This window comes from Sphaerodactylus townsendi, linkage group LG11 (genome assembly GCF_021028975.2).
Source record: "Sphaerodactylus townsendi isolate TG3544 linkage group LG11, MPM_Stown_v2.3, whole genome shotgun sequence".
NCBI lineage: Eukaryota > Metazoa > Chordata > Lepidosauria > Squamata > Sphaerodactylidae > Sphaerodactylus > Sphaerodactylus townsendi.
The window spans coordinates 53,151,266-53,177,373 of NC_059435.1; the positions used below are offsets into that span (position 1 = coordinate 53,151,266).

Consider the following 26,108-nt stretch of genomic DNA (forward strand, 5'->3'; position numbering starts at 1 on the left):
TTTGATTCCCAGCTCTGCTGCTTGAGTTGTGGAGGCTTATCTGGGGAATTCAGATTAGCCTGGGCACTCCTACACACGCCAGCTGGGTGACCTTGGGCTAGTCACAGCTTTTCAGAGCTCTCTCAGCCCCACCCACCTCACAGGGTGTTTGTTTTGAGGGGGGAAGAACAAGGAGATTGTAAACTCCTTTGAGTCTCTTATAGGAGAGAAAGGGGGGGATATAAATCCAAACTCTTCTTCTTCTTATATAAAAGAGGGGGGTTTCAGAAGAGATAGGTCTCGGGGTGGGGGGGAGATAAGAATAGACTGTGCAAATTCTCAAACATTTCCATTTCTTTGGATCCTGAATAAATGAGAAAATAAAGGAGGACGCTGGCCCCTTCTGCACATGCAGAATTATGCACATTCAATCTACTTTCACAATTGTTTGCAAGTGGATTTTGCTATTTCACACAGCTTCAAAGTACACTGAAAGTGGATTGACAGTGCATCATTCTGCATATGCGGAAGGGGCCTCTGGCTATGTACTAGAAAGGAAACATTTAATCCAGTGGTGGGATTTAGCAGGTTTGCACCATTTCGGCAGAACCGGTTAAAATGGTGCTTGTAAACAACTAGTTGTTAAATTATTTGAATCCCATCACTGGAACCGGTTGTTAAATTATTTGAATCCCACCGCTGATTTAATCAGTATTTAATTCTACTCCTAGGCTGTTTCCATATGGCAATGATTGTGTGTATAATTCTCACTGTCATTCCAATGCAGAGGCATTTACAGCAGAAGCTGAACATCTACACAACAGTTTTCCTTACAGTTTGCCTGACTCAGTTCCCCCGCCCCCATTGCTATCCTTCCCCACCCCCCCATTGCTATCCTTAAAAAACCCGCAAAGTCCTCTGATGGCATGAGGAGAAAATGGCAAAAACATGGGGCTGAGTCAAGGAAAATGGTGAAGTTACAAATGGCCCCTGCAAAAATGCTCACCACCTGGATAATACGGTGTGCAAAGATGCTTTGACTGTGATTGCTTCCAAAAGATCTATCAAACCAGGTTTGAGGAAGATTAATACAAAGAGGAAACCTGGACAGTGGGCAATTAGGGTACAACATTGTATGGATATTCAACCCCTCATTTGTTTCAGTTGAATGCCCAACTGGAGCAAAACCTCCATGTGAACACAACTCTAATCTTGAAAGACCTGTAGCATGTTGAATGATAACAACAGACCATTCTAGACATGGATGACTTTCTTTGGAGAGCAAAGAATTCCAAAAGGGCAGTGACAAACTGTGTTTTACAGAACAATGCTCCAGAAAAAGAAGGCGAATTTAAGAAGTTCCAAGCATGCAGTAGAGAAGTGGATAATTCCATGTATCTAAAAGAGGCTATTGGCATTAGCTGACATTCTTATTCTTTGTCCGCAAGAACAGAATCTGATAAAGGCAAAGTCTAATGCAAGTTCACTTCTGATATTATTATATTTTGGGGTCATTTGAAAATTCTTTGGGAAGGATTGTTACCCAGTAATCAAACCTTAATTTGGTCTGAAAGCAAAGTTCAACATTAGGGCTTCTAAGAAAGTAAAGCTGTAACAGAAAACACTTTAAGTTGTGTTTTAATTAGAACACAGAATCCAAGTATTAAGGCAGAATACATTACTGCAAAGAGAGAAGCCCAGCAAATAGGAGGAAAAAAGCTCTGTGTGTGCAAACACCTTCAAACTGAGTTGAATAGGGGAAGGCTGCTGAGTCCTATTATGGTATACAGAGCTACCTTATGCTGACTCAGATCACTGTATATTCTTCTCATTATTGCCTATACCACATTCCAAAGGTAATTTATTCAACAGGAGATGTCAAAGATTGAAACTGGGACCTTTTGTGCATAAAGCATGGCTAATTCTAAGTCATAGCCCCTCCCCAAAATATGACTTCCTCAAAACAAGTATATCCCAAGGTAAACAAAACACAGGATCCAACATTTCAAGCCTGCTCAGACCATGTAGCCACACTGCTTTTTCACCTACCTCTGTCTTCGATAGTTTCTTACAAGAGGAGGGAAGAGAGAAAGAGCAAGTTACCACATCATCTTTGCTATTACTCTATTCAGTGTATAAAAGGACATTTCATAAAATTGTGGGGAAAATGCATGCAAGGAAGCATCAGTTTATGCTTGAAATGTGTAATCTTAGTAAAGGAATGCCCTGTTTGGGAAACAAAAATTCTGCTTTACTGAAAGTATAAAATATATTGTTCTGGATAATCCACATGGAAAACAACTAACATGATTTTAGTTCTAGAAGCAAGAGCATAATCTCTTCTATTTTGATACAGCTATTTTGATACATCTTCCCAGCAACTGCTATTGTGAACCAGTAGGTTCCATTCAGCTATCATAGCCAATAAACTCAGCTCCCATGAATACGTCCAGACTTCCTTAAAAGCCATCTAAGCCAATGGCCATCAGTACACCTCGCAGCAACAAATTCCAGGAATTAATAAAATTGTCTGAGTCAGTTGTCATTTAATGGTGCTCTGGACACACTTACATATAAGTGTGCAACCACTTAATTAAAAGCAAAAAGTACTGAAATGATGACAAAGTTCTACTGGAAAATAGTTGTCACAATTAGAGAATATAGGGCTCAGTTCAAAAGGGCCCTTTAACAGTTGAGTCTTCCTTCCATGCACAGCCTTCTTCTAATGAACAAGACACATTCCAACAGAGAAAGGCCACCAGTAAAACATAACATTTGGATTCAATTGATATTTTTTCTGATGACAAAGCCAGTAGCACTTTTACCAGCATCCCTAACGCAACGAACTGCATAAGCAGACTGGAAAGTTAGTTAAAGGTGTTTAAAAAGTTGAATGGCTTAATTTATTCCCCATCATTATGTTTGCTTTGTTCAGTGAACTGTCTAATATCCTGTTTCCCTGAAAATAAGACATCCCCTGAAAATAAGACATAGTAGAAGTTTTGCTGAAGTGCTAAATATAAGGCCTCCCCCGAAAGTAAGACATAGCAAAGTTTTTGTTTGGAAGCATGCCCGGCGAACAGAACACCAGGAAAAATAAGTCATCCCCTGAAAATAAGATATAGTGCATCTTTGGGGGCAAAAATTAATATAAGACACTGTCTTATTTTTGGGGAAACATGGTATTCTCTTTCAGCTGCATATTTTGAGAATACTGCAACCTGCCCACATGTAAACTGGTTCATGCTTCTAATTTACTAAAAAAAATAGAAATTACTTACTTGTAACCCCAACCGGTTATGCACAGAATGATAGCCAACACTAAAATGGTACCAGCAATGGCACCTATGATAATATTTGTGCTAGCCACACCTGCAGAAAATAAAAAGAACCTGAGAACAGTTTATTTTAGAAAAATATATAACATCACAAAGATTCTTAAAAATGCGCCATTACAGGTGTAAATTTCTGAAACGATCTTCCTTAGGTACAGGGATGTGGGATTCAAGACAGCTTAGTTAGTTTGTGGAAAGAAATGTTGTGTTCTGATGTTTGAATTGCAACATTCTGGGCTCTGGCAATTTTCTTCTTCTGGTTTACCATCTCTCCCACTTAATTTTTTCTGATGCATACACCAATATTATAACTAGTGGCAGAACAGTGCGTGTCCTGGAAGATACCTGATAAAATTCCTTCTCATGACTCAGAGAATTGATTTTTCTTATCTTTAGGAAGCTACCAAATTGCGACATATCCTGCTTTGAAGACTGCAGCTCAGCTAGATTTCTAGCGTAATCTGAGGGAATTTACTTGGTGTTTTAGCAGTGATTCAGAGTCTGCTGCCTTTGGTCAACTCTATCATTAGACTGCCCCAGGTTCTTGCTAGGCATCATAAAATGTAAGACGGTGCTTAGTGTTCCTGGTAATTATAAACTAGCTAAATTATACCTGGTTTCAGAATCAAGACGATAGAAATAAAGCTATTTCAAATGCTTAACTACTTCATAAAAATCTATGGGTTTTTCACTATTAAGACAATAATAATTCCAAAACCATGGGTAGCAAAACAACATGTAATGTTCCATGAGGGATAAATTAAACAAAGTCTTTCAGAGACCCAAAAGATGTCTTCTCACTGCATATTTATGTGATCACTCCTACAATTACTTCTACTGGCCAAACTCCTTCCTATCAGCATCTGCTTTGAGAACATGTATATATCTGTAATTCTGCTCAATAGTCATGCAGCAGAATTACTCGTGTCAGTAGAGGTTGTCTGTTTTGCCTCTGCATGAATCACTGTTCTGGGCTTACCATCTCTCTGTAGTATGGTTTGCTTTAAGGTTGGGTGATTCTCACAACACCCTCTAAAACAGACTTTTCAGAGTAAGAGCAATGAATCCCTCCAATTATGAAAAAAGAGGTTCTTAATTATCAAAATACTGGGGGGAAGGGTGGCATAAAAGCTAGAGGCCAGTGGTCTTCAAGTGCCACACAGCGTCAAGACCATATATTTTATTTTTTGCATTTTTATCCCATCCAATTCCCTACAGGGCTCAGGGTGGCGAACAACCACTTAAAATAAAATATATTTAAAACAACAATAAAATAGTTAAATCCAATAAAATTCAGTATAGTAAACACCAACCTAGTAAGGATGGCACCAAAAACTCTTGCCCACGGGAGGCCAGCTATGATGAAATCTAACCAGGCTGGTTTGATGGAAATGTCTGGTGGAATAGCTCCATCTTGCAGGCCCTGCGGAATTGATTTAAATCCGGCAGGGCCCTGGTCTCATTAGGGAACTTATTCCTCCAGGCTGTAGCGAGGACAATAAAAGTCCTGGCCCTCACAGAAGTCAGCCGGACGTCTTTTGGGTAGGGGATCACCAGAAGATTCCTCTCCGATGAATGTAATTGTATAACCTTGCATCTTTCCTCTGTTTCCAAATCTAACTGCACAAAAATCTAAATGCAGATGTGCTAGGTTAACTAGAAAACATTATGAGATCATGTTCAGAGCTCCCAAACATTTTTCTTTGCAAAAAGAAGTTATATAGGGGCCTAGTCAGAAAACAAATAAATGTGCCATGTTCCTGAAATGGGCCTGTGAAACTTCTGTTTGCTCAGCAATGCAACACAGTCTTTCATCAACAGAGCCCACTGCATCAGAGGCAACAGCTTATAAAATCTTATGACACAGACATTCCTTAGCGTTATAAACACTAACAAGATGCTCTGTTGTTTTCACAGTATGGAAACGGAAGAATCATTGTATCTTTCCTTTGAAGTCAAAGAGATGCCTATAAGCATTTCATCAAAATAAGTATTTCTTTATTCAGAAACATTTATATCCAGCTCTTATTGCAATCAGTGGAGCTCAGAGGCATACAAATACTGCCACACAACTGACATCTCACCTGGAATAACACTGTTGTCACTTCGTTGTTCGGCGAGGCTGGTGTTGCAATCTTCACCTGTCCATAATGGATCACAGACACACTGTATTTCATTACTGCAAGCCTACAGGAAGTTAAACCCAGAGATTAAAATAGACATAATACAGACATAGACATATTTTATTTTAGAGATTCCACGTGGTCTTGTGTTCAGTTTGCAACATCAATTTCTACTCAAAAGACAAAGGATGCAAAAAAAGAGAGAGCAACAGAGGGCCTTTAAAGGAGTCCAAGATAATGTAGAAATTGTTGCTACATTGATCTCATGTGGACTGCAGACATGTTGTAATGCTGATTACTGGTCCCTATCAAGAACCATTCCTGAAAGGACCAGGAAGAAGTTCAGATTCCAGAACATACACACACAAATGGGGACTCCATTGGAATAGCCAGTTTACCATTTTCAGACTAACTGCCTTATAGCCCGGTTGACAATGGATTACTTAGAAGTATCACACAGATTGCTTCATCCTCGAAATTTCTATTTAGGAGATCCCTATGTGGCATTCATTCAGAGAGGCCAGTTGTAATAAGTCCCCCTTCTCCCTCTACTGTATAGGAGAGGAGTAAGGAAGTCCCGCAAAATAATTATTTACTTTCCACTGATTTCCTTCTGAAAGATTTCAGTCACACTAGTTACCTTTGTGTATAAGTTAAGTTACAAAACGTCATCACACAGAGACAGACATAAGCTAATCAGAACATGCTAAACATTATAAACAGTAAAGGGGTTTTTCTTTCAGTTTCTTTTTAACATTCAGAGAAGGCATGATTTAGGTAACTATACACAGATTTGTTAACAGCATATTTTCTCTTCTTAGATAAGGTAAATGTATCAATATCAGTACAGGACAGGAGTGTCTCAGACTCTCTGCCTGACCCCTTAGATATGGAGCTTTTATACCTAATATAATCTGTACCTCTGAGAGAACAGTACAAAAGGGTGATACTGAAGTTCTTGGTTCTCTTGGAGAATAGCTTCACCCTGGAAATATCTCAAATCATGGGCTTTTCACTGAAGAGTTTTGATGTCCAACTCATCAAAACCCTCTTCTCTGCCCTCCAGGAAGCCGGTTACCTTCAGTATTTACTTCCCTCCTTGGGGTTTCTAAAAAATTATGTTTCCTCCATCCACAGCTAAATTCCTCCTTAACACCCAGCCTTTGGGCTGCTAGCTCCCTTCTGACAACTGTCAGCTCTCTCTTTTTCTTATTTCCTCTGCATTCCAGTCAGCTGTTAGGAGGCTTAACCCTTACTATGCTGAAGGTTCAGTGTGCATCAAGTAAATCCATCACTCCCGTACAATACCATAACAAAAGAATAAGCCTACTCCATGTCCTGAACAAATGTTGCCTCCTGTACTTCCTGGGCAGGAGCTGAAGTTAAACGAATCCACAGCAAGACATTTGTGTTCCCAACATATCCTTTCAGGACCACAGGGTGTCCCATCATCTACATAGCCAAGATCGGTATCTTCCTCTAGCTTAACATGGCCACCACTGCAAAACAAACAAAAACAATGCCTTAACAAACGAAGCTCACTTTTACAACGATCCAAAATATTTTCTTCGTTTTTTTTAAAAGGTTCATAATGTGATAAAACTAGATAACAGCAGTACTAGTTTACTTTCCACAGTAAATGTGGAAGCTTCAAAAATTGGAGCTTTTCCATAGGGGAGACAGGAAGGAGAGGGAACTTTTGACCTCTGAAAGGGACCCACATGAACAAAAGTCACATGGAATCGTAACTGCAGTTAGGAAAGGAATCTGGCCAAGATTAAATGGGAAAGCTCATAGTAGGGCACAATGCCCAACCCCCCAAAAGTTATAGTATTCAGCTACCAGGGTTTTATATAGTATATATCATACTGAATTTTACCTGCAATTATAGGATTTCCCTGAAGTCTGGAAAAAAGATGATGTGATTTCACCTTCTAGTTCACCAAGTCTTGGGGTGTTAGAAACAATGTTGGAGCACAGAAGATAGCCACAAAGTACATCCCTGTAAGGAAAGATTGAACAAGCACTAGTTATGTACTTACGTTATTTATAGTCTGTCTTTCTCATGAAGGTCCATGGGAAATTGCATGTAAGTCAATATGATTAAACACAGTGTAATAGGGAACAGTTGCATTCATAGGAGGGAGAAAACAAGTCAGGGGTTCCCAGTGTGGTGTCCATGATCACCATGGTACCCACCAATACCTTTCTTGGCACCTGCCAAGTGTTTTTAGAAAGTGGGGCTTTTGCTCAGAAGGGCTTCTGATTGGCTACCGAAGATTTTAAAGGCTATGCAGATTTTTTAAAATGTTGCTTTGCAGCAGCATCCACCACCATACAGGAATCTTCACTGTGTAGTTGAAGGTAAGCTGCAGCAGCCATTTTGTGGCTCGTTCAGCCTCTAGAAGCAGCCATTTTGTGACTGCACCCACTACACCGTATTAGAATTTCAAAGGCGTTGTGGGCTGAAAAAAGCCGGGGATCCCTAAAAAGGTAAAATATACCAAACCTCTATATACTATCAGTTCTTTTTTTAAAAAAATCCACTACTCTTAGACTTATATAGGACCAAAGTAAATGCAAATAAGGAGTTCAATGAATAGTACCCACATAGGTTCTCTGTTCAGATTGGGTTAACAGTGCAGAGAAGAAACGTTTGATTCTTTCATCTGCGACTATAGTTTTGTCAAATGAAGTCAAACATTACCCACTCACGCACATGCTCAATAGCTTTGAAAGGGAACAAAAGATAGGCAACAGAAGGGTGCCAACTTTCCCTCCCTTCTCTTCCTAATGATAGCTTGGGCAATGTTAGTTTCGGTTAGGAAAACCACATGGGATAAGTATACCCACACTCTCCCCGCATCGCATTGTATTCATACACTAACTATTTCCCTTAAAAGATCAATTTAAGGAAATGTTCAAAGAACTCCCAGCATCACATCTAATTTACTCATCAAAAGCCTTTTTTAAAAGTGCTTGAAAGAAAAAATCTTATAACAGCAGGAATCTTTCCTCCCACTTAATCTGCGGTTTCCACCACCAGCCCACTGGTGTGAAGAATTATTTTCTGTACATCTTCAATAGAAGCCCATGTTATTTTCCCAGACAGCTGGGGTTGTTTTTTTCTTCTACCATGCGGAGGTCATCCAACATTACAACTGAATGTGGAAAACAGGTCTTGAATATGACATTTTTGTTGTTGTTGTTGTTGTTGTTGTTGTGCGACTGTCAGAAATCCATCTAAAAGGCAAAATTCCACATGGTCTGCTATCATTTTTGCCCCAAACTCAGCCTCTGGGGGCAAGGTTGCTAGTTAATAGTAATGAAAGTGGCTAGAAAAACAGATGCAGCTGCATACTGTGGAGAGCTTTTTATCTATTTGTTTGTTTGTATTGTATTCATACCCTGCTCATTCTCAGCCGCAGAGATTAGAGATTGCAAATGTGGATGTGTGTGTTTGAGACAGAATGTTCCGGAGGGGTGCATGTAGCCAACAATGCTTGGGGCAAGGAGTTCTAAAACAAATTAACTTTGCAAACAAAATAATTAAACTTACTGATTTTCACACTGTATCCAAGTATCTTTATTTCTGCCACAGTTACCTTTCTCAGTTCCTTCTATATTCAGTCTATCATAGCAATATTTTTCAGCAGCTGCCACATCTAAAACAGAAATATGTTTCTTTAGTTAATGATGTATATTTTAAAAAATAAACGGGAACTGTAATCTCAAGGACTGAAACCAGAGTATAAACTGTAAAATATACTCTAGGAACTTCAAAAATTTCATTGGGCTGATCCTTTGAATCTGTCCGAGTCTTCCATTCTGGAGACTTCTACCTCTGCTAGCAGAATGAATCCATAGGATCCAACACAATACTTCTATTACCTTTTAAATAAATGATGTGCTTCACAGAGAATTTAAAAACAAAAATATCCCTGACTGAAGGCTTTCAACTCAAGCATACACAAGGCCCAAAACCTCAGTGATAGGGAGAAATAAAAGAAAATGTAATTGGAATATGGAAAGATTAATGGAGAGTTTATAAAGTACTGCATCTTCATGAAAGAACACAAGCTGGCAGATATTTTCCTTTTAGCAGTTTGTGGTGCTTCAGGTGGAATGAATGGCTGTTTTCTATGAAATTCCAGTCTTACTGGCTCTCTCTACAAATTTCTTTTTCTTTTTGCAGCCTTGCATTGTATTCTATGACTCCTGTGGCTTAAAAAGCACCAGAGGATACACAAAAACACATGGACAGCCTCCAGGTGTTGCCTCATGATTAGTGTGTTGGCTTAGGATCTAGGCACCCAAGTTTGAATTCCAACTCTGCCTGCTGGGTAATGTTGGGCCAGTCACGTGCTCTCAGCCTAACCTACCTCACAAAGTTGTTATGAGGATAATGTAGAGGAGAATGTGTGATTAGTTTCAGAGAGTGGCTGTGTTGTTTGCAGCAGAACGGTTAGATTTGAGTCCAGTAACACCTTAGTGGCCAACAAGAATTATAAGGTGTAAGCTTTCAAGAGTCAAAGCTCCCTTCATCAGGCATAGTAGGACAGAAGTACAGATCTGACTTCTCTTAAGGTGGGAAGAGTCTTGTTAAAAAATAGTTGTAAAGGATGCAAAAGTCCATCAGTGTTCATCATGGCATGTCATATTGTCTGTCTCTTACATTAAATGTCATCTGCCCTGAGGCCAAAGAAGTGGCATTTCAAAAGGGCATCAGCTAAAAATCTTTAGAGTATTTACTCACTTTCTCCCCAAACGTATTTACACTGTCTGTCTCTTGTTTTGCATTGTCCTCCAAAACATGTGCCCTAAAGAGAAAGCAACACAAGGACATAAAACATTAACATTTTTTCAAACATATGAACAAATCCATTTTAGATTTGCTTATCCTATATTGTTACAATTCTAAAAATAAAATTAAAAAATCACACATACCTGCTTATTATCACATGAGTACCCATCCATTTTGTGAAGATTTGGAGAACACTAGAGATAAAGTGAAGGGAGCCACTTGATAAGATGGACAGTGAAGGTATTTTTAATGCTGTATTATATCTAAAATTAATGCAAATGTAGCTTTTCATACATAGTTTTTATATATTGTTTCCCTCCCGTAAAATTAGTTTTAAGCAACTCCATGTTACTCATAGTTTGAATTTCTTTTGTTTTGAAACCTCACCTGACTTGAAGATCCTGTACAACGCTCCGGAATATCACAATCATTAACTGCGTCTCTGCACACAACATCTTTTGCTTCAAACTGGGGAAAAGAAAGATCAGAACATGTATATACCTTGTCAACAGTTCAAAGCAGAACATCATGTGGTGGTGGAAAGAGCCATCAAGTCACAGCTGCCTTATGGTGCAGTGATGTTTGGAGGTAGTTTGCCATTGACGGCCTCTATGTGGGCAGGAACAGTTCTGAGCAGAGGAGTGGGGGGGGAATGGCGCCCAGGGCAAAAATGGCACCTCCCCCCCGCAGCACCCAGCCCACTACACTTCCCACTTCCCACCAGGCTACACTCCCACTGGGGGGAGCACTGTGGGGGGGGTGAGGCCCAGCCACTTCTGGGAAGGAGGGGCATGACTAGGCCTCGGTGCGATGTGCACATGCCATCCAGGCACATGCACATCACATGGGGCCTAGCCACGCCCTTCCTCCTTTCTGGAAGTGTGGGGGGTGATTTTTATGCTCCTCACATGACTCCCACAGGGGCCTCAGGCGTATGTCCCCAGATGTCTTCATGGCAGCTACACCTATGGTTCTGAGAGAACTGTGATTGACCCAAGATCACCCAGGAGGTTTCATGTGGAGGAGTGGGGAATCGAACCAGTTCTCCAGATTTGAATGCACCATTCTTAATTGCTATACCACACTGACTCTCTATACAATTAGTTTTTTCTGGAAAGCTGAACTACTGTGATGGTGTCAACGCCTTTCTGTTTGATCCTGTATCTTAGCAAATATCTCTCAATTTGCAGGCATGGGAACAAAGTGATTATTACAAAAATGTCCTTCCTGCAAAGAAAAATTTTCAATAATTTTTACTAAACTCTGAAAATGAAGCTTGAGAAAGTTAGCAAGGCCTGCTAATCTTCATGAAAGCAGACAAGCTAGCCTATTTAAATACCAAAACAAAAGCCACCTACATACATACCCGACATTTCTTACAACAAAGTCCATCACTGCACTGGGAGGTAGCCATTAGTGTGCAGTTATTACAGCAATCACCCCCTTCAATAGCACATTCCTGAGGAGTAGAAGAAACTATGTAATGTAAGATTGGAAAACACACTTCATCAAAAGCATCTGCATCTTCCTATAAATAAAATACTGTCGGCAGGAATAGCTTGAGGATTAGGGCATTAGGAAATGGAGGACTTCGAATTACCAGCTTTGGGTTGAGAAATACCTGGAGATTTTTGGGGTGGAACCTAAGGAGAGTGGGTTTGGTGAGGGGAGGGACTTCAGCAGGTTATAATGCCAGAGAGTCCACGCTCCAAAGCAGCCATTTTATCCAGGGGAAAAAGCTGGTCTTGCTGTCTGGAGAACAATTGTAATAAAAGATCTCTAGACACCTCTCAGAGGGTGGGAACAATAAAGGCTGCAAAAGTAAATAGATGGCAGACATTCCTTCCAGCTTGGGTAATAGCTGGTGTGCTGTAATGAATGTGCACTGGAGTGGAATTTAATGTTCCATTTGCCACTCCAAAAATTCATCTGGATTCCTTTAATCTCCTGAAGAAAATGCTACCAGGAGGCAGGGCCAACAGTATAAAACTGGAGCTGGTGAGCTCAGAAGCTCAGTCTGATCCTAGCCTCAATGAGGCTAGGGTCGAGTAAACTGCAAGCTTGACTCTTGAAGATTAAAACTGGCCAGGGCCAACCCTGCTTAGTTTCTGAGATCTGATCACATCAGGCTAGACTTGGAGTTATCCAAGTCAGAGCTTTCCTCATATAGGATTCTTTATCTCTAACTATTTCAATTTGGAAATGAAGGGCTCTGCACCTAACTAGAAGAGCTGCTCCTGTAACTACACATTGGAGGACTTACTGCAGGAATACCACAGTCACACTCTTCGCCAGCTTCAACAAAACCATTGCCACATACTGGAGGATCAAGGAGCTGCAGTAGAAAAAGATACAGTGGGGAAAATATTTACAGATATGGAAACGCTTTATTAAGTTTTAAAAGTAACTTAAAAAGTCAGCATCGTGTTCTTTCCATTAATCATTCATACCAGGCAAATCGCATTTGTGATAACTTATACAAAATAAAGTGAAATGTTCTTTTCTGTGTTAAGCAAGAGTTAGCACCTTCTTTTTCCTTTGGAAAGACTTGTCCCTCTATTGAGAGATTTATAATGTATCTTTCCCTATCTGTGAGTTTAACAAGCATTCTCCTTTTACATGTGTTATAAGTACAGTGCCGGGAAAGATACAGAACTGGAAGAAGTTTTAATGTTTCAGTTGCAGGTTTATTCTTCCTTTTCAGAATTTTGCTTTCTTTATTTCAGTGGTGAGGTGGGGGAAAGTGCCATCAAATTGCAGCCAACTTATCGCAGCCCCATAGAGTTTTCAAGGAAATGAACATTCAGAAGTGGTTTGCCACTGAATGTGTCTATGCAGCAGCCCTAGATGTTCTTGGTGGTATCCCATCTAAGTACTAACCAGGGCTGATGCTATTTAGTTTCTGAGATGTGATGAGATCATGCTAGCCTGGACCATCCAGGTCAGGGTATATTTCAGTACTGCATAAGAAAAAAATCTGAATGTTTATAATCTGTCCTGTGATGCTAAACATAATCTATACAGCATGATTTATAATACAGTTATGCAAGACTACTGGGAAAAAAAGATGTTTTTACTTAAGAACAGATAGCTGTAAACCTACAGGAATCACTGAATAAAGAGGATTTAACTATCCTCTCCATCTGCCACTAGCTGTTTAAAGAAAACACACGCAGCTATGGCACAGCTCTCCAGTTTAACGCTTAAAAAACATAAACAACATTTTTTGCCAAGGATAATCAGTCTTATGTGTAACAAGATGAATGTTGTTGAAAAGACTCACTCTTTGTTTTATAATACTTCAACGGACAATCAAAATTACATTTAAATCAGGGGTTTCGGGACATGTATTCCATGACCAGGATCCAAACAGGCACATTTATGTTTAAAATGCTTGCCCAGTCTGCCCCTTTATTATTTCAAAAGTTCTCTTCACAGAAATCCCCAAGCTACTCCTCTAAAAGTTGGACAACCCAAAAGCATTTTGTTGGTAGGGGCAAGAGTGCTTTGAAAGAAAGACTCAGGAAAATGACTGTCTGCATGCCATTGTCCGTTTCCTTTTTAGCTGCAGGAGGTTCCTTTCCAGTCTCAACAATGTCTAACATAATCTTTAAAGCAGTGCTCTGAAAAAAAATGTATTCGGGGGTATATTTCAACCTTAGGTCACATTCCAATGTATATTACAACAATTTGTTTGTGGCAAGAGGAGACACTGGGTTTTACAATGGCTAAATATCAAGAGTCTGGAATAACACTTTTACTTCAGGTGGGAGATAACTGCAATTATAACATGAAAATTTCAAAATTTGTTTGTCTAAGTCAAGGGTAGTTTTGAACCCCAAGAACATCCTTCTCTGTCGTGAGGCAGCTGTTCTCAGGATTTTTAAGGAGGGACTTATCTTCCCTTCTGGTTCCCTGGAGCAGTGTTGTAGGGGAAAACTCACTAGGTATTTAGCTTTACCCCAAATGTATTTTATGCGCAAAAGTAAAAAGGTATCCCAAATGTCAATTTTGCTGGGGTTGGTTTGTATCTCAGGTCACTTTTTGTGTACAGAAAGAAAGTGTAAGTGGCTATACATTGGCAGTATGTTTACATATGGGCTAGTTACCATGTTCTAAGAGGAGGAAGCTACTGATCTCTGCATTCTCTCTGCATTCTGCCAAAAAAGTACTACCACCGTAGAAATTTATCTAAAGTTTTAAGCAAAACACAAAATTATACAAAACTTCACAACTTTCTTTACCTCAAACAACTTATGTGTGTGTGTCTATACCTATATACCTATATATCTACTCCAACAAAGGCAGGCTGAACAATCATGATAGCTCGTACAAGCCTATTATACCAGTTTGCATACCAATAGAGCAATTAAGAGGATATTCTTCACAGATCAAAAGATCACAATAAAACACTTGGCATCTCTAAAGTGTTACCATACTGCCCTGGCCTTGAGGGGGGGGAGTGCTTATTCACAGACATCCCTGCCTGCATGCCAGCCTAAAGGGTGATACTGCTGTTGCAGAGAAGGGGAGCCCACTCTCTGGCAATAGCCTGGTCTACCTACAAGGAATTTCCAGGAATTTTTCTTTCTGTTCTCATGCTCTAACCTTGCTTGCCATAGCAGCGCATTTTCAGTTCCACAGCCAAGGAAGAATGTGTCCTCAGTAGCCTTGCTGAATGGGTACTCATTTCCAGCCACAAGTAGATCTCTGACGACATTGCCTCCCCTGATTATCTTAACCCACGTACTCCCTTCTATAACTAACATCTCCTGACCACTTTACAATGCACTCTATTGTTTCTCAAACAATCCATTTGGACACCTCCCAGAGGTTGTCGTAGTACCTCCCAAAGGTTGTCCTGACACCCCCCCAGAGGTGGTTCTTCACCCTATCCTACCCTCCAAAGGGCCAATCACCCAGTGCCATTCACACCTTTCCCTCTTTGTCACTGTGCCCAACATGTTGCTCCCTGGAACCAGCTGCTGGCAGTTTGGTTCTGAATCCCAGATCCTTTTCCTGTCGCAATCGTATTACCCATATTATCCAAATTTGTCAAATTTGCATTATATTCCTCCCTGTGAATTTTCTTCCAAGAGCTGATCTTTCTATACATTGGTATAAAAGATTCCCTACCCAGCCTCTTGAACTATTAATAAGCAGTCTGCTCTGAGCTAATTTTCCCCACATTATTGAGAGACTGCTTCTCCTCCTGCGTAACAAAGGTGCCCAAGCAATTTAGTGCAATGAAGCTCAAAATCAGCAGTCTTAATATTGCAGCTGGCAGACAGTGGGAATCCAGTGAAGGCACACACTAATATGTATGGCTCCTTTGATAAATCGCACCCCAGGCTTCAGCCTGGCGGCGCCGTTGCAGCAGGGGAGGAACGAAGGAAAGCTTCCTCCTCCCTGCCGGCCGGCCTGAACATGTCACGTGGCCGGGTACCGACACGTGACAGGGGCCTGGGCAGCCTATAAAAAGCTGCGTCGGCAGGGTCCAGCCTCTTTCAAGGCCAGCAGCTTGAGAAGGCCCTCCCTTCCCTCCCAGATTTGACAGGTTATAGGAATTTATTGACTGTTATGTTTTGTCGCAGTTCACTGGGTGGTTTGGGCATAAGAGCACATCCTATTTCGGGAAGGTAGTAGCTTGCATGCTGGACCTTCCCACCTCGGGGGCCTCCATATGAGGTTCGTGGTGGCGATAGAGGTCTTGAAGGCAAGCCTTGGGGCCACACCGAGAGCTCACTGCCCGGCAGGGAGGGGTGTCACAAATTGGATTTGCGTCCATGTGGCACCTAGTAACTTTCTGTTCCAGTTCCCTTGGGGGATGTGCTGGACAAGGGTTCTGTCCGAAGGGCCTAAGGCAGGGGTAGGGAACCTGCGGCTCTCCAGATGTTCAGGAACTACAATTCCCATCAGCCCATACCAGCATGGCCAATTGGCCATGCTGACAGAGGCTGATGGGAATTGTAGTTCCTGAACATCTGGAGAGCCACAGGTTCCCTACCCCTGGCCTAAGGGGTCAGCTGGGGCTGCCCTATAACCAGGTACAGCGGTTTGCTGCCTAGGGGCCAGGATGTGCTCTGTTATGCTCGCCCAGCTTCAAAAGTTTTGGTTATATGTTACATAAATTTGGGCTGCGGCCAATTTCTTTTCCAACAAAACATGCATTATGGTTATCAATTGAATGAGTCTCCACACATCCACATGCAACACTGGGAATTGATAACAGATAACAATTATTACTGTAACAACTCATACTTGTTTTTTAGCTAGCATTTCAGAACAATGGCCATGACAGTAACCTCTATCTGAACAACAGAACAGTGGGATGCTACCTTCCTCTAATTACCTTGGAAGGCTTATTGAAAAGGCAGGATCCACCTCCACTATTTAAAAATTCATGATATTCCTCAACATCACATTTGGAGAACTTGGATGGAAGGAAATAGCTGTTAATGAAGAAAGACATTTATTATTGGTTGATTGATTATTTGAATTCATTAATGATTGAAATATCTGAAGTGACACAGGGCTTAAAGTAGTTTCATGGAAAATTCAGGGTGGGGGGATGTTTTGTTGATCTGCTTCATTATAAATTAAACCCAGGAAGAACAGTGTAATCAAAATGACACTGCAGTTTACCCCTACATCTAGCTTTTATTTGTTATATTGGTGGATTATCTGGACCAGCCATGGGTATAGAAAGATTACAAGGAATATGATCACATGCAAGGATTCCTCACATGTAAAACCCATATAAATATTCACAGAATATAGCGGCACTTATATTTTTGTTTAAATAGTATAAAAGCAAAACACAAGTATGGTTCAGATTAGAATATTTCTATGAGGTCTCAATGCAGCAAAGACTATACATATGATTAAGAAGAATGATTAGCCTGAAAGAGCACTGCTTGTTTTCATATTTATGCTGCTGATCACTTTTCAAAGTTTCAGAGAAAAAGGAGACCCAATATATTCTAAGATGCTCTAAAACAACATGAAGTACTGAAGAGATTATTGTTGCTTTTGTTACACATTAGTTAAACAGAACTTGAAAAGTGCAGATTAATTTTTAGACAAACGTTGGTCTTCCTCAGACAAGAAAAGATACCCACAAGCTTCCTCAACCAATGATAAGGAATCTAGCAGAACAGCCATGCTAGATCCGACCATGGGTCTGTTCGATCGATCATCCTGTTTCCAATAAGTTGCTTCAGGTCACACTGTTTCCAATTAATGTTTAGCCATCGTGATCAGCAGCCATTAAAACATGGGTTGAGTCCAAGCAGCTTTTTTGCTGGTGACAAAGAATCTACTATGCAAGCGACTGGTCCCAGATTCAATCTCTGGCATCTCCAGTTTAAAAAAAAGATCGGATAGTGGGTTATCTAAAAAAACATGGACTTAAAATCATGGGCAGCTGTCTCTAGTCAGAGTAAACAATCCTGGCTGAATCTGATAGACCAACGGCCTGATTCATTATAAGTTTCACATACTAACCATCCAAAAAGGGTATGCTGAGAATCATGGGATTCTACGTACAAAAATCATGTGGCTAGGGCCAGTATTATGCTCAGGAACTGAGACTGAAAAAAACTGGCTGAATCCAACTCATAGCCATCTACATGAGAAAACCTTGAACCATTTTAAATTCTGCAGCTTCTTTAGAGAATAACAAGGCATCATTTTGTGATTGTTATAATAGTTCTGTCATTGTGATTTGTTGATCACTTATGAAGTGTAATACTACTTAAGCCAATACAGTAATTCACTCACATCCTATGTCAGCTTAAAAGTGTCCATCATATTTCATTTTAGTAACTTTGAGTACCTGGACACAACTGAGACCATATATTCAGCATAGTTACTTTTTTCACAACTTACCAACAATTAATTTACATTTCTATTTCATGGCAATTTTCCTAATTAAATGTCTTACCCGGTATCTCCCATTATGCATCCATACCATGTATCCTCACATTTACATTCACCTAAAAATAAACAAATAAGTCACACTCAATTTGAGCTTCTAAATTATTTTGGCACACATTCTGTTTTAAAGAAATATTTTAAATTAATAATGCCCAGGTAAATTCCTAAAATGAACTCCCTCTGAAGTGTCAAGAAAGCCAAAATTGCATTTATGATACCACAATCAATTATCTCCCATTCCATATTTAATAAAAGACTCTTGCCCCCCAAAAATTCAGCTGGATTCCCTTCGCTGCACTTTCTTAAAAACAAACATGTAAAATTATAAAGACTGAAAAAGTGAAGGACATAAAATGTATTAAAGGATGCAGAGAAATTAACATTTTGAAAAATAATAGCCATACTCATTTGAAAAACCTTACCACTTTGAAGTTTTCTTTTGTCTGAGAAAATACCAAGATTGTGAGCTAAGGACTGTGCCAATGTAACGGACATTAAATCGGATTTTCCAAACTGAAAAAGAAGAAAGTAATTGCTTTGGAAGCAAGATATCAACCTTCAAGTACAGCTTTCTAAACAGTTTATGAAATAATGGTCCTGATGAAAAAAAAAGAATGCTCAAGCTTGGAGCTTTCAGTTTACAGGTGAACTCTTCAATTGCAGATGAACAACAAACAAGCAGATTTATACAAATAAAATCACGTTGAAAACAAACAGCATTAATTACGGTATATCATTTCCTGGAAGCAGCAAATACATGGAAATGTGCATCTGCCACTCTCAATTTTGCTTGGAGCACTCAACTTCGTAATTGTGCATTCCTAAGTAGAGTCACTTGCAAGTATACTTCAAATAATGTTACTCTGCTTTGGATGGCACTGTTTAAGACTAAACAAATTACCTGAAGATGCTAGGATTTTGGAGAGCTACAGTATATTGCCCTATTATGTCATAGGCAGATTCTAAGGCTCATTCCGCACATGCAGAATAATGCACTTTCAAACTACTTTCAGTGCTCTTTGTAGCTGTGCGGAATAGCAAAATCCACTTGCAAACAGTTGTGAAAGTGGTTTGAAAGTGTGCAGAAGGGGCCTTAGTGTCAATATTATCAAGCATCATCTTACCCTAGGAAGCTCAGGGCTTTCTGAAATTGTGAGTGTGGAATTAAAAATGAAACCACAAACTGCTCTTTAAAAGTTGAAATCGAAAAGTATATCAATGCTTGCACTTTTATCTAACACCCAGTAAAGGAACTCTAAAGGCATATAAAGATGGTAGCTTGGTCTAAACTTCCCATTATAAAAAGTTCATCAAATTCAGGTTTTCATTATTTTTAGATCAAAACAGACTGTTAAGAGATCTAGAGAGAATATGGTTTAGGTATTTTCCCCTGGCCTGGAGAACTCTAGAACCCGACACAAAGGGGATTGATTCTTGAAACTTCCTAGCCCAGAGCATTTACACATAACGAACATAGAACTAGAGATGGTTTTGTCAAAACATACGGTGAAATGCTGAGATCAGTGCCAGTGCCAGTGGGTATTTCTAGAGCTGTGAAGACTTACTTCATTCACACCTCCACCTTTTAGTAATGAGCAAATTCCACCAGTGTAAGCTGCCCCGCTGCGACTGCTCTGAAATTGACTCCCTCTTAAAAAAAACAGAAGAAAACAATTAGAAAACAATAGTTACCTAAAAACTATAATGTTCAAAACAGGCAAAGAAAAGAGGAGGTGTGTGAGGGTTTCCTACTTTGCTGATTCATCACTTTCATAATAATGGAAACATATGGAAAGAGGTAACCATGGGTATGGGAAAATGTATTTTTAGGTAGACTGTGCTACCCACTTCCATGTTTGTTTCTGCATGTTATGTAAACCAGTAGAGTTCCATATTATTAGCTGCATAGTTTCAGTGCTGTGTGTAGTAATCACAAGGGCTGCATATGTGCTGTGAAACTCCTACAGAGAATAGGATTAGAGAAATCCTGCCTTAAAATTAGGGTTGGTAAATATCCTAGAAATTCAGTAAAATTCAGATTTATTTGGGATTAATTTATTTATAAAATTATCTGTATACCTGAATAAGATAAATGACATATTCGAATAAACCCGAATATTCAGGTATATCTGAAAAATTCGGGTACATTTGAATTTTTTTGTATTTTTGGGGTGTTTTTTCAGATTACCCCAACAGATGTTTATAGAAACTGCTGTTTGGGCTTGGGTATTTAAAAAAACAGAATTACAGCACAATAAAAATATAGTTTTACTTTATTTCCTAGCTCAGTTCTGAGTATTTTGTTCAGTGGTCTTACAAGTATACATGGAAAAATGTGTCAGCCAGTACTATCAATAGAACAAGAGGGTTAGGGCTCCCTATCCCATGCAGTAACAAAAAAGCCAAATGAAATTACGTACGAAAAAAGATGAACGGCATCACTTTTCTCTTTGATAAAATCCCTCCTGTATTTCATAAATGCACGCAGAGTCACCAGTGGGTTTTCAGATATGGTAAACTTGTTATCAGTACCCCACGTTTCCATAGCAACCAATACTATCCTGGTGTTGAGTTGTTCTTTATAAATCTGGCACATTAACAAATGAAACAAACAGTAAACAGTAACTTTTGCCGCATTGAAAATATATATTGAGTATAGAGAATATTACATTAATGGTGAACAATTACCATCTCCTTTCAAACAGACTGAACACATTGTGATCATGGTTTTAAAGTCAGAATATATTTAAAGGTCATATTAAAAAAAGAATAGTTTTTTTTAAAATCACAGCTTTGATTCAGCAATATGTTTTACAATAACCTTAAGCTTACATGCATGGATGGTTCTATGGAGATAAGCGTGACCATCTGCCCTTAAGAGTCTGGCTACATTGATATTGACAAAGAAAGATGCTATTGCTATCTCTCTCTCTCACTCTGTCCTGAAATTACCATACCTATGATAAGACTCACAATATATCTAGGACACGAGCTGGTAAATTATACTTACCATATCTGCCACATTCACTACTGATTTAGCGAAGTTGTTTGTGAGGACAACTGATAATCGATACTTTTTAAACTGAGAAACAAAAAAAGACAAATTCTAAACATTTTTGAAACACAATTTACATTCAGAAACAACTTTATTAAAGGCATTGCTTGCTTATGACTGGCAAACAAATCAGCTATTAACATTATTAACTTTTGTAAATAATGATATTTTGTAAACAATGATAACTGTGAAAACTAAGTTTATTAATCGTGGCCAACAAAAGGTAGTAAGAAAATAGAGTAGCACTAATTTGTAACAAAACTGGGTCAGTACATATGTTCTTAGGATGGGACAGTTCCAACAGCTATGGCATTGTGGTGTTCCAAAAATGCAACCTTGAAGTAGTGACATTATATCTGCTCGCCAGTAGATGTGGTAGTGCAAATGTCCATGATGCAATTGTGTTAAACAAGAATGACAAAAATTTGAACTTGAAACATTTTAAGCTGAAATTTTTGGCTTCAACTGTGCTATTTCACAAACTGTTGTTTTTTATAATGTACATTATGATTCACAGTCACGTCTCAATTACACTCCTTAGAACTAATACATGCTACCAATTCCTTGTTTTTTCTTTCCCAGAGTTAAATGTTCTGAAGCCACATAACATTTTAAAAGTTAATGTCTCCTGACATAATGCATCAGCAGTCCAAATTGTTATTATAAATCCGATTTAACATCTGAAATTCCAGAACAATCTAGCCCACTTATGGCAGTTCTTGCCAAAAGCCAACATGCTTTCTCCTAAAATTCTGGGGTCCCTCTACCTTTTTTTCTGGAAGCCACAAGCTAGACGGGACTAGAAGATGAGCTCAATGATGTAATCAAAGTTCTGCTCATGACCAGAGTTCAATGAGTACCCAGCTTGCGGGAGGTAAAGTGTAGATGACTGGGGAAGGCAATGGCAAACCGTAAACTCAGTCTGCCTAGTAAATGTCATGATGTGGCATTACCTCATGGTGATGACCCAGTGTTTGGACAGGGGATTACCTTTGCCTTTTTTACTAGCTACCTATTACAAGAATCAAGACTGAATTCAAGATGCTACTTTTCGGTCAAACTCCCTTCATTACCTGTATGTGGTAAGTACCCTCTCTTTCTATCCATAAAAACAAACAGTACTGTGACAGGAACAGAACTACAACACTATATTGGAACTACTATCTGAATTTCAAGACGGCTGGATTCCAATCATCCCATTTCAGAGGGTAACATGAACACTAGACTCAGTTGCAAAATGCTGCAACTCAGCTATTATCAGAAACCAGGTGGAACATCCATCCATAGTATACCCATTCTGCAGTCACTCCATTGCCTGCCTGTTTGGTACCAGTCTCAGTTAAAGGCACTGGCTATCATATGAAAAGCCCTGCATGGCCTTTGAGTGTCTTAACTGCAGGACTGCCTCTTTTCCTATGCCAACTACAACAGCTTCGCTCATTCACTTTTATAATATTCTTCTTCTTCCAAAAAACATTATAAGGCCAAATTATACATTACGGCCATCTCTAGATCAGTCACAAGGATTTTCAATCAGATACAGCTTTATGGACTCCCTGCTGGGAATGCAGCTCTTGAGAGCTGAGAACCCAATTTGGATGGAGACAGTCTGGTATGCAGGAAGGGAACTTTAGCCTTTCTCCTCAATGTCATATTTTGATCTACAATGTCCCTGGGAAGCCATCATTTGTCCTGTCAGGGGCAGCACATGCGCCATCGGATCATACATGCAGCTCTTAGCAGGGTATACAGTGGTCACCTATTTCAGATCAGCACTGGGGAAGCCTTAACGCTCCCCCCCCCCAACACCCTTCCCACGTGCTATGATGTTGATTTGAATCAGATCTTACGAGTCTTGGAGTTGAGTTTCCTGAAGAAAATTCGCACCCTACCAGACCCTACGAGAAAATCCTTTTGGCCATTCCAGAAACTACTGCAGCATGCAGGCTGGCCTATTGTCATGCACCCATCCTTAAGGCAGCAAAAGAAACAAGGCAAAGATTGGAGGATATCCTGGATGGGTATAAAATATTATTTGTTATTTTAAAGATCCCAAAAGATCTTTGTAATGAAAAATATTTAAAATATACCAAAAATATGGCCTTGTCCACTCTAAATCTGCTTGGCAGGTGCCAGGAAAAGTATTGTCAGTAAAAAGACAATTTCAAAACTATAAAATAAATTCGTATGCCCTAGATCTTCAATGTCCTACCCTGGATAGAGGTTAGTCTCATTTCATCAGATGCTAAGCAGGATCAGCCCTGACTAGGATTTGGATGGAAGCCCTTTAAGGAATACCAGGGTCATGATGTGTCATGATACATGGCAAACCTTCTCCAAACATCTCTTGCCTTGAAAATGCTACAGCGTTGTGAAAAAACCCATCAGTAAAATCTCTCTTTTAAAACAAAAGTCACTTATAAAGAGGTATTCTCCCTCTCCTTCACAGCAGTCTTTTAGATATTTGATAGGCATAAATAAGTGCTCCTGAAGATTCAGAAATGGATATTTTCCTTTGCTTTTGGCAGCAAAACTAACATTTGCAACCATTATGAAGGGAAAAAATACATCCTTGGCAGCCTCTAGTTTAGATAGCTGTATAAATGCAAGGAGAGTAAATAATCCCAAAGTACACTGAATAAAAGAGGACTACTTTCTTTCCTGTTTCTCAGGGATACAAAGAAAAGAATCAATAACCTTTTATTCCATGAACAGATGTCCTATGTAATAATTTGGAGGATGATTGTTTTTTAAAGTGCCTGAATGAAGCATACAATGGATCATGAGAGCCAATGTGGTGTACTGATAAACAGAAGACAAATCTAATCTGGAGAACCAGGTTTTGTTTCCCACTCCTCCACATGAGCAGAGGAGTCTTATGTGGTGAATCAAATTTGTTTCCCCACTCCTACCTTCCTGCTGGGTGACCTTGGGCTTGTCACAGCTCTTCGGAACTCTCTCAATCCCACCTTCCTCACAAGGTGTCTGTTATGGGGAGAGGAAGGGAAAGGAGTTTGTAAGCCCCTTTAAGTCTCCTTACAGGAGAGAAAGGTGGGGTAATAAATCTGACCTTTTTTTCTTCTCATATGTGGAAAACCTTCTCAAAGAGAGAAGACTTGTACAAAAATAACCGACATGAGGAACCACAGATCGCTATCCTCAAAAACTAAAACATTAACAAATTCCAATTATTTGAACAAGGAATTATTTGAGGAACAGATGAACTTCTTGCAATCCTTTAAAAAATTAATGTAACCATGCATATGTTCATACCTAGAAATTATTTGGGAAAAAATCTATGCCATAGGAAGGGGACGATAATGACAATTGTGACTGCTTTCAAACTTAACTGGTGAATTTTCATAGCATAATACACTAGTGAGGAAAGAATCAAGAAGGAATGATAGGCTTATGCTTTATCAAGACTGGAATAGTCTATATTTACTTCTTCTTAAAGCTGCCCCTGAGTGACCCGAGCCATAACTTCAAAGAGCTCAGATTTGCACAACATCTGCTGTACAGTTAGAATCATTCTGCCGTAGGCACTTTATCATTAATGTATTACAAGCACTTGCATTATTGATGATTTTAAAAAGTCTCAGTATGTAAACCTCACCATCAGATGATCATTTACAATCATTAATTCAACATATTTTGTTTCCTCTTCAACCTTATGTGGATTCTGATGGACCTGCAGACAAAATAAGATGCTGTACATATTCAAACTGCAAGGGGCAGAAAACATCCAATTCTGAACAAATCACGTTTAGACTAATTTATTTCCCTTATTGTGACCTCATTTTTAAAAACTTCTAAAAGTACTTCTGGACACCAAATTAGCATTAAACAATATGTTTTAGACAGGTTTAACAATTCTAATACAGTACCCTCAGAATGTCTCCATAGTAAAAGCATGACAGGAAGTCTTTTACTAAAACTCTGGTTGTTGCCCAACCCCAATCTAATACTGCAATCTTTCTACTACACAACATCCCTACATTTATTACATAACAAATAAGGCTTTACAATCCAATTGTTAATCTGCATGCTAAAAAGAAGCACAAAAAAAAGCAAATCTGTTGATTTTGAGAATTTTTCTCTCTGCTAGATTTTTCACACCACCATTCTACCCCCAGGGCTTTTAGTAGTTATTTTTGTATCACACTTCCTTTCCCTTTTATAGATGAATATCATGCACAGCATGCTTTTGCAGTATATCCCCATTTTGCAAGATATTTCCCAGAGGAACTGTACAATTGAGGCTATAAATCCAGCACAAGTCCACACTGTGTGTGGAGAGGCAGAGAATCTCTCTGGCACTACTGCAGGACAAAGATCAAGTAAATAGTTGATGCAGCAGAGTTTTCTCTCTCAGGTCCCCCTCTTGCATTTGCATCTTTATTTCAAGCAGGTAACGTGTCAATATTGGTTCTATATATAAACTAAAATAAATTTTATAATAAATAAACAAATGTGTTGGCTAAGATATATAATCTAAGTCAACAAGGTTTTGGGGGCAGTATCGCTAACTTCACTTAGAAGAGCTGCTAAAGCTTGTACCTGAGCCAAAGGATTACAAACTATAATATCTATAATATCTATATATAATATCTATAATAAAGGCCTGATGAACCCTTGCTCTAAATCCTGCAGGGATACAAGTCCCTGCCTTTTCTAGGGGTAAGCCACCCATTTCTGAGAAATGTTCAAGAGCTACCAATTTTTTCTGAAGAGAATTCAAAGTTCTGGTGTAATGAAATTTTTAAGGTGGGCCACTGCGAGTAGCAGAGTGCTGGACTAGATGGACTCTGGTCTGATCCAGCAGGCTAGTTCTTATGTTCTTAAGGTGAGGTAAATCACATGATAAAACAACA

At 39.3% G+C, this 26,108-nt stretch overlaps 1 protein-coding gene across 8 annotated transcripts in view; it reads right to left on the minus strand.

The window, feature by feature from the left end:
- Positions 1-26,108, minus strand: part of ADAM22 (ADAM metallopeptidase domain 22) — a 122,278-nt gene that overhangs the window by 23,235 nt on the left and 72,935 nt on the right. For all 8 annotated transcript variants that reach the window (XM_048511219.1, XM_048511214.1, XM_048511213.1 and 5 more), the window contains exons 9-26: positions 24,851-24,925; positions 21,190-21,261; positions 20,600-20,766; positions 19,745-19,829; positions 18,602-18,692; positions 18,187-18,238; positions 16,594-16,693; positions 12,505-12,576; positions 11,608-11,700; positions 10,629-10,709; positions 10,385-10,435; positions 10,194-10,257; positions 8,997-9,102; positions 7,317-7,439; positions 6,768-6,936; positions 5,399-5,501; positions 3,261-3,351; positions 2,029-2,046 (exon numbers count right to left, since the gene is read on the minus strand). In XM_048511219.1, coding sequence (XP_048367176.1) covers positions 2,029-2,046; positions 3,261-3,351; positions 5,399-5,501; positions 6,768-6,936; positions 7,317-7,439; positions 8,997-9,102; positions 10,194-10,257; positions 10,385-10,435; positions 10,629-10,709; positions 11,608-11,700; positions 12,505-12,576; positions 16,594-16,693; positions 18,187-18,238; positions 18,602-18,692; positions 19,745-19,829; positions 20,600-20,766; positions 21,190-21,261; positions 24,851-24,925 — 1,613 coding nt within the window. The remainder of the gene's footprint in view (positions 1-2,028; positions 2,047-3,260; positions 3,352-5,398; positions 5,502-6,767; positions 6,937-7,316; positions 7,440-8,996; positions 9,103-10,193; positions 10,258-10,384; positions 10,436-10,628; positions 10,710-11,607; positions 11,701-12,504; positions 12,577-16,593; positions 16,694-18,186; positions 18,239-18,601; positions 18,693-19,744; positions 19,830-20,599; positions 20,767-21,189; positions 21,262-24,850; positions 24,926-26,108) is intronic.